The sequence below is a fragment of the Nematolebias whitei genome, chromosome 5 (assembly GCF_014905685.2).
Source record: "Nematolebias whitei isolate Nwh7 chromosome 5, NemWhi1, whole genome shotgun sequence".
Classification (NCBI taxonomy): Eukaryota; Metazoa; Chordata; class Actinopteri; order Cyprinodontiformes; family Rivulidae; genus Nematolebias; species Nematolebias whitei.
Window position 1 is genome coordinate 7,425,421 of NC_056502.1, and position 9,393 is coordinate 7,434,813.

At 40.1% G+C, this 9,393-nt stretch overlaps 1 protein-coding gene and 1 non-coding gene across 2 annotated transcripts in view; both read right to left on the reverse strand.

Moving 5' to 3' along the window:
- ctss2.1 (cathepsin S, ortholog2, tandem duplicate 1) overlaps positions 1-9,393 on the reverse strand; it is a 14,873-nt gene that overhangs the window by 3,107 nt on the left and 2,373 nt on the right. Inside the window, exons 2-5 of the mRNA XM_037676128.1 lie at positions 4,865-4,989; positions 4,652-4,774; positions 3,700-3,852; positions 1,011-1,235 (exon numbers count right to left, since the gene is read on the reverse strand). Coding sequence (XP_037532056.1) covers positions 1,011-1,235; positions 3,700-3,852; positions 4,652-4,774; positions 4,865-4,989 — 626 coding nt within the window. The remainder of the gene's footprint in view (positions 1-1,010; positions 1,236-3,699; positions 3,853-4,651; positions 4,775-4,864; positions 4,990-9,393) is intronic.
- LOC119410442 lies at positions 6,524-6,642 on the reverse strand. Its single transcript, XR_005186833.1, has one exon. It is a non-coding gene; the product is annotated as a 5S ribosomal RNA (ribosomal RNA).

The following is a 9,393-nucleotide window of genomic DNA, read 5'->3' on the forward strand; positions in this document are numbered from 1 at the left end:
TCCCACACTCTTGCAATATTCTAAACAATATTTCTAAACTCTAAATGCTCTAAAAGAGACGGAATGTCATGATTTCAGCTCTCTGCCTCCTCTGCTCTTTGCCACCTGCAAGAGCTATTGGCCACGCCCACGTCTCTGCTCTGCATGGTGAACAGCTGATCAGCTGCAGCAGGAAGTTTTTCCAGCAGTATGGGCTGCACAAATGTGCAGCAGGTGCTAAATAATTTAAAATTATTTATTTAAAATAAAAATTCCATGCCGATCATGCGGCTCATCCATCAATCAGTCAATTGTGTGTTATGCCCAATCTTATTTTGAAAAACCGCGACAGAGCGAGTCCGCCGTAAACGAACCGCGAAGTAGTGAGGGACTACTGTAAAAACAAAAACAAACAAACAAAAAAACCCAAACAGAAATAAACAGTAAAGTTTAAAATCAAGCAATATAATTAATTTTATGGTTTATACTAGTTTTTAAAGTGCTTTTATGATGCAGTTGTTTGAAATGAAATTTATGTTTCATCCCATGTAAAGTTTTTAGATATTTTGTTGCAGCGCGTCAGCCGGGCTGATCATAACTGCCCTCTTCCTCCTCCTCCTCCTCAGAAATATCAGCGAAGCAGCTGAAGCCTGGAGGACAAACATGTTGTCCGCTCCGATTAATTCATTGTTGCTCCAAAGAGACATTAACAGGAGAGCACAGACCAGTGAAAAGTGTTGCTGTCTGCAGCCTGAAGGGTCTGGTTTAACTTCATCCTGCTGTTCATACGCCCACACTGTGCCTCATATCACAACCCGCTTCACACTGGATTCCTTATTTACAAAAAAATATCTGATTTACAAAATAAATGCCTTGGGTTTAAAAAAAATGTGGCTGGGGATTTCACTAACGTAAAAAAACAACAACTGATAATTGATTCTTGCAGAGAGGAAACTTAATTAGAGTTAAAAACTTCTCTATTAAACAATGCTGTTTTATTTTTAGTCCTTTAGCTGCTTTAGTTTACTCACCTGCGCGGTGTACGGGTATGAAGCGTCAGTGTCGATGCCCTGGTTGTCGATGACGTATTGGAAGGCGTGGTGCATGAAGCCCCCGTTGCAGCCGTGGTTGCCGTACTTCGTGGAACAGTCCACGAGGTTTTGGGGACTGAGGTCGATGAGCTTTCCGGTTTTTATGGCCAGCTGACCCTCCAGGGCCCCGGCAGCACTGAAGGCCCAGCAGGAGCCACAGGAACCCTGGATTTAAAAAAAAACAAAACTGCTCTGACTTTGATGTGTTTAAAAAGCATCTGCAGGAAACCTACACACTAAATCGCCCTGAATAACCACTTTTTATGAGCTTCAGATTCAGATGAAGCATTTATTCATATTAATGGACTTCATCATGTAGATGTGCTGTGAGGAAGGCTTTCTGATGAGGAACAAAATTAACAGCTAGACAAATTGCGTTTCCTGCAAAAATGCAGTGCGAGTTGCTCAAGAACTTGCTGAAAAACAGCTGAAATTTGCTAAAAACATGCTGAAATGTAACTAAAATGGAAGAACAAGCCTAAGTTAGCAGAAGAAAGCAGAAGGAACACATATTTGCTGTTTAAGGTTTAAATAAGCAGAAATTAGCATAAAAATTAGCTAAAAACAAGCTGAATTTAGCAAAAAATAGCTGAAAAGTAGATGGAAATGCTGAAAGAAGCTTAAGCTACCAGAAGGAAGTGAAAGGAGCTGAAACAAGCTAAAAATAAATGTGGAATTAGCTGAAAAATCTAAATTTTGCACTAAAACAGCTAAATAGTAGCTGAATCGGCGGTGGTAGTAGCCAAATCTGATCGGCAGTGCTGCTGTTCGGCGCATTGTTTTTGTACTATTAGTGCTTTTAGTTAACGTTTTTCTTAGTTCATATCTTGGATCTTATTACTGTTTTTCTTTTACATTTTATACTTTTGTTGGATGTAACTGGGACCCTGTGTACACAATTTGTTCCACCACATGTACCACATGTGGTGCGAATGACAAATAAAGAACACTGAATCCCTTGAATCCTTGAAATAGCCGAAAAAGCTGAAACTAGCAGACAAAAAGTTGAAAGGAACAGAACAAACTGAAATTAGCATAAATAAGTTAATTAGGCTGAAAGTAGTACTGTAGCAGAAATTACCACGAAAAACTTGAATTCATCTGAAATCAGCTGAAATGAGCTAAAAATGCTAAAAAGAAAAAAATCTGAAAAAAGGTAGAGCAAGCTTAAATTAGCAGAAGAAAGCATAAAGAACATGTTTACTCAATTAGGCTGAAAGAAGCGGAAATGAGCACAAAAAAGGTGGAAATTATCTGAAAAAAGTTTAAATGAGCAAAAAACAACTGAAAAGTAGCTAAAAGGCAGAAAGAAGCTTAAATTAACAGAAGGAAGTGGAGAGAGCACATTTTTTTGCTGCATTAGGCTGAACAAGTTGAAATGAGTGCAAAAGATGTGGAATTAACTGAAAAAGCTAACATTAGCATAAAGGTTCAAAAAAGGTTAAAAAAACAGCTAAATAGTAGCTAAAATAGCAGAAACGGTTGAAACTTGCATAAATAAGCTGAAATTAGCAGAAAAGTTAGAAGAAGCACAAACATGTTGTGGTTAGCAGAAAGAATCTAAAAGGAGCACAAAACAGCTAAAGAAACCCCAGCTGAAAGTAGCTGAAAAGAGTTTAAATTTGCACAAGGAAGCTGAAAGATGCTGAACCAGCACAAAATGTGAAAGGAGCAGTAAAAGGTTGTAAACACATCTAAAGATTTGAAGGATGGAAAATGAGCTCAATTCATTTTCGTTGAAAAAAAAAATGGCGGAAAAGGCTAAATATTTCAAAGCTAAAGATGAGTCAATACCAAAAGTCATAGAAGGATTGTCCTAAAAGAGCTGAATGTTTTGACATGATTTGTTGAAACAGCACAAAAATTGTGGAACAAAAAAGATGCTGAAAACTTACGGAAGGAAAATGGATCATAAAAGTGAGAATGCTTCATAAACATTCACACATGAAAAACATCTTTATGGTATATCTACAAGACATTTGATAATCTTTTCTATAACATGCATGTTAACAGTAGGCGGTGTAGTTAGAGAAATAACTCTCCTACAAATTTTAAATTATGTGCCATTTGTAGAGTTCACTTGTTCAAACCGAGAAATTTTTAATTTTAAGACGGAGGTAACCACAACCCCACCATGCAACCTCATTTAGAGTAAACCTTTTCTGAACAGTTTCAATAAAACGATAAAAGTATGAATCGTTTTACGCACGTGGCCATGTTTTGCTGCACAACATGGGTTTGCAAAATGTATGAAATCAGGACATTATGTTTTATATCTTGGAAAAAAAAAAGAGTTCCTCAGTAACAAAACTGTTGATTGATAGTTTTAAAAGTAAATGTTGAACGGGGACTTTTTGAAGCAGGTGAGGAAGTGGTTTCACAACTCTTACTGACTGTAAATGTGGCTGTGGTGAAGAAACATGCAAAACTTGGGGTTGTGGGGACTTCATGTGCAAAGTGATGAGAAGAACAAACAGGAAGTATGTAGAGGAAAAATAAATCATGACAACGTTGACTGAAACAGGGTGCTCCTGTGTCGACAGCCGGCACAAATCATTCAATTTGTCCTGTTGAAGCTGTGAAACAGTCTCTTTGACTGAACGATTACATTTGTCATTTTATTTTTTACCTGCATTTTGACCCTAGTGACACTGCCCTTCTCTCTCCAGTCCACGGTGTCTGGTGCGCTGGAGCCCGAGGCCCCTGTGAAGGGAGATGGCGTCCTCTGGAGGTTAGTGGGGGGAGTGAGGGTTGCAAAGGACTGCAAGATCTCATCCGCTGTCTGGGAGGAAGAAGATACTGTAACACCAACACTGAGAGGAGAAGCAACCAACACACTCAGATCAGTTTCAACACACGGGTTTTAGTTTAAAATACCTTTTAGGGCTTAAATATGTTAGTTCTCAAAATGTCTCCCCTGCAGTTAATAATGTATGTCTGCATCCATCCATCCATCCGAAACATCATAGGGTTAAAATAAATGCATTTAGGAGGAAAAATGAAAAGTTTGACAAACAACTTATTCATCTGCTAATTTATATAATAATAATAATAATAATAATAAAATAATAATATAAAACTTTGCCAGTCAAAATTGTACAGTGCACCATGCAAAATTGAACAATTTTGGAATGAATTTGAACCAGGAATTGAACAAAAGTGAAATAAAAATCAAGTCTGTCTTTAAAACAAACTGACGCCAAAAGTGTCTGCAGAAAAAAGGTGAAAACAGCAAAAACTAAATCACAATTTATAAAGTTGTTTTCTTTGTTGTCGTTGTAAATAACAGCACGGTGACTTCAAGAGAAAATTTGTGAGTTTTTAAAGTTCAACTAATTTCAAGGTAAGAATTTAAAACAGCTTTTGCTGCAGCCACAAAACTTCCTGCGTAAATTAAATTAGGTTTCTCAGGGCGCCTTTGTGGTCCCGTTTCTGCTGCTCAGAAAACTCACGGGTTTATTGTTGAGATAAGCAGGAAATACTTCTTGTTCAGACGCTGTTTAAGTTTCAACATGGATAACTTTAAGGGTTTTACAAATTCAAACTTCTAAGTAAGACATTGAGACAGGAGAGAATCAAACCAGGTCTCCCATGAAGTTCATGCCCAGATCGTAGGTGTGAAGTCCCATCGAGGCCTCCAGGTTGTGTGTAGTGATAAGCATCAGGCTCTTTTCCCACAAGCCCCTGCGGCGCACGTTCTCCTCCTAAACACGGAACGAGCACACAAAACAAAAACGTCAGTTAATCAACTCTGTGCAGATAAACAGAAAACTTCCTTACTTTAAACTGCTTACTTCATTCTGGTAATTCTTGCCGTGCGTCTTCTTCCACAGCTCCCAGTGGACGTCCAGCCTGCTGTCAAACATGGCCGCTGCTCCTGCGCACAGGGAGACGAGCAACAGGCTCGCCAGCATCGGGCCTGAAAAACACAAGATGTCAGCTGGTTACTTTTAACTGGACTGATGAGACGCTAAAACAAAAACTTTTATATTTCAATCAGACCCTGTGCCAGATATAAAAACATTTTATGGGGTGACATCCCATTTTCAGAGTTTCTTCACCTTTTTTTAAACCAGAGAACCAACACTTAACTGTAGCAAGAACCACAAAGGAGAACTGTTGAGTTGATGGAGGAGGAAGTGGTTTTTCAAAGTAAGCCTGATAAGTTAGACAGCAGCTAGCAAAAAAAACAACAACCAACCCCCCCCAAAAAAAAACAAACAAAAAAACCCACAATGCGTGTACTTTTTTTAATCAGGACGTGCAGCCATGAGAGTTTCGAACTTCGTTTTATTTTCACCACAGAACGGAGTCGACAAACTGGACTAAATGTTAAAATTATATAAACTGTTGCTTTGTTCACGGTTTTGTGCAAACATTCAGAACAAGGTTTTTTTTTTTTGTGTGTGTGCAAAAGTTTTTAAAATGCCACATGTTGTACTGTTGTACAGGTGGAGATCTTACGCCCTCATGTGGTTTTTATTGCAGATGATTTGTCAGAACCAGTTTCACTTCCTGTTGTTGAACAGTCATCCTATATGTCACGAGAAAAGACCGATACACGCCAATCCAGACACCTGAAAAAGTTCTCCAATTATGACAGATGTTGACTTATGAGAAATTAATGGACCAGTTTAAAGTACTCACTGCTAAACGAGTTTCATAATCCATTAATAACAGGGGCGATTCTAGGATCTGACTTTTAGGGGTGCTTAGAGCTGTCATTTCGAACCTGGAGCCTGGCCCGGCCCGATCCGGATTAGGGCTGGGCCAGGCCATAATAATATGCGAGGCGGGCCGGTGTCGGGCTTTTGATTGCGTCAGCGGATGCGCGTGGCTGAAGATCCAATTATATGGCAACATGGCTTGCCATACAATCACCAGCTGCATGCGGCCATTGGACCGCACACTGAATGGCTTTGAAAAAGGTAAAAAGAATTTAAAAAAAAGTTCAGTTAAAGTAAAGAAAGATATTCAAACAAATGAGACACGTTTCTTTCCTTTAGAAGGTAATGGTGTAATTAAAAAAAATTTCAGCTGCACTCAGCGGGCGCGCACGGTTGACGACCCAAACAGGTGAGATCCCAAAATATCCGACATGTCAGAGCAGGGTCCGTGTCTGAATAATGCAGAATGCAGGCAGAAGCAGGGATTTAATGCTTTGACGGCCATGAAAGGACAAACACCCCCTCAGTTCAGATCTTCTGCGCACGTCCGCCGATGGTTAAAAATTATATAAGCAGTCAAAGCTTAATTTAAAATTATGTTTTTTTTCAGGATCGGACCTGTAATTATTGTTAATTTCTCAGGTCGGGTGGGGTTCGGAAATGATGGCTACGGGCTGGAGTGGATTTTTTGGGCCTGAATGCAACTCTAGTGCTTAGCCCCCACTACTGACAATGGCTCTTGGCTTGAACAACGTACCCCATGCTGTGGTTTGTGAGAATTGCAGAAGCTTACGGCACCTGGTATTCCCAGGTGGGCTCCCATCCAGGTACTAACCAGGCCCGACCCTGCTTAGCTACCGAGATCAGACGAGATCGGGCGTGTTCAGGGTGGTGTGGCCGTGAACGAGGAACTCTGTCACAAATAGTTTATTCTGATCCTTTAAAAGTTTTAAGACTAAATGTAAGCAATCAGAAGTTGCAACATATATCTATATATAAAACACAAAACAAAGCACAGCTAGCTTTAAGCATTTAATTTAACCATTAAGCATGCAATGTAATGATGACAGAAAATGGAGGATTTACCTGCAGTTACCTTTGTACAGATGAACATGTAGTACTTCCTGTTTATCACTGTCATATTCAGCTGCTACATGGAATAAACTGTACTCCACTCTCTCTCAGGGTAACGCGTGTCTGAATTGTATATTCTCCACTGACAACGTTTAACCATTTTTTTCTGATGATTTTTTTACGAAATGACAACGTTCATTTTACATTACTGTACATTTTACTACAATGACACTGTTGTCGGAGCAAAAAATGGATGGAGCTCCTGCAGGTAAGAGGCGTTTCACTTTGGGACAAATTGAGATCGCTGATTGGTCAGTTGCTGACAAGCTGGATTGATTGACAGGTGGCATTGAGGATTTGACTCGAGCAAAATAATCAGATTTTATTGGCCCGTTTGTGTCATTTATTCCATATTTATTCCAATTTTATTCAAATATTTATTTATTTGAGCTCCTGGAGTCCCTCTGCATTCTAGGTCCAATCCAAACACTAGACCAGACAGCTTCAGAGGTAGAGAGTAAAATGCCTTTAAAAGCCAACAGCCAAGTGTTTTAATTGTTTGAGCCGGCTCTCAAACAATTAAAACACTTAACTGAAGATAAAGAGATAAGACAAAGTGTTTGATGTTATAGATCAGACATGGGGAGTAGAAAAGTTAGTTGCTGTTTTTAAGGCTTTGAAGCTTCAGATTTAATATAACTACCTTTTACCGTTATTATTTATATTGTGCGGCACGGTGGCACAAGTAGTAGAGCTGCTGCTTCTCAGAGAGAAGGAATGCCGGATCAAATCCCAGCCTGGGATCTTTCTGGATGGAGTTTGCATGTTCTCTCCGTGCATGAGTGGGTTTTCTCCAGGTACTCTGGTTTCCTCCCACAGACCAAAAACATGCATGTTAGACTGATTGGTAACTCTAAATTATTCCTAGGTGTAAATGAGAAAGTGATCGGTTGTCTCGTTTGTTGCTGTGTGCCTGTGATGGACTGGAGACTTGTCCAGGGTGTACCCCACGTCTTGCACAGTGATAGCTGGACATGGGCACCAGTGACCCCCCCCGTGACCCAAAAAGGATGAAGCGGGTAAAAGATGATTGATGGATGGATGAATGATTCATATTTGTGGAGATTCTGGGCACTTTGTGTTTTATCTGGCTTTTTCAGCTCCTGGGTGACTGGGCGGAGCCATCTCCATCACACCTGTTCCTGCTCTGATGGAGGACTGAGCTGTACTTGAGCTCCTGTGGGGCAGCAGTTGATTGATGGATCGTTGAAGTCCGTGGGTACTTTGTGACAGCCATTACTAAAAGTAACTTAATTCATAGAGAATACCAGTCTGTGTCGTTGTCGACGCCTTTGGTTTTCCACCCCTGCGAGTACTCGCCTTCCTCAAGTCTCCTCGAGTCTGTCTGGAACCACTAACCTCCAGAGTCAGCCGATCAATCCCACCTGTCGACACTGAAGCTGCTCTGCTGGGTTCACCCCGCCACGCTCACCTGTACTCCACTCCTCTGGAACCTCCATGCTCCAACCTGACAAAAGTAATTATTGAAAACCCTTGCTCCACAGATCCCCATACCTGCCTGACCTCCCTTTCCTTGAAGAAAATCCCCCCCCAAGTAAATATCTCCATTTCACAATAAACAGTTTGTAACTTTACAATCAAGTGTTGGGTCCTCACCATCAGTTTGCTTATTCTGGGTTTAAAACTAGTCACTTCCTGATCATATTTACCAAACATCACCTCTCATATTTCTCTGAAGTCAGTAGGTGGGCAGTGAAGAGCTGCCATGTCAGCAAGTGTCATTTCTGCAAACATTTGATAAAAATCCACAAGTGATGCAACGGGCGGATCTTGTGACAAGAAGTGAAACTGATACCTGGAAATACAGAACTGTAAATAAACAGAAATATAAGACTGACGATCAGTTACTGGGCCATCACCGCCGCTGGATGTTCTGGAGAAAAACAAACGACTAAATATGTAGGAAAGTTATTTATAAGTCGAATAAAAAAATAACAGTGTTGAAGTGACTTTTTAAAACAATACATCAAGAGGAATGCCTCAAGTCTGCACCTTAAATGTAAAATAATGTTCAGTAAAGAAAGAAAAGCTTTGCAGAGAGTGGTGAAGGCTGCACAGAAGTCTGTTAGAGTCAGTCTCCCCACCATCACAGACATCTACACCTCTAGATGCAGGAAGAGGGACACCTGCATCATGAAGGACCCCACTCACCCAGCACACTTTTTGCCCCGCTCCCCTCAGGAAGGAGGTTAAGGAGCATTAAGTGTAGAACCACTAGACTGAGGAACAGCTTCTACCCTGATGCTGTTACACTAATGAATCTCTAACCAGGACAATCACTGTGAAAAATCACATGTTGCTGCTGATCTGTTTGTGTTCATTCGTGCTCATCTGCTCACACAGACTCATGTTCGTGCTGATGTTCGACGTAATGCTTTTATGCTACTAGTGCTTAGTGTATATTTAGGTGATGTTTTTCTTAGTTCATATCTTATACTGTTTATGTATACTGTAATATATATATATATATATATATATATATATATATATATATATATATA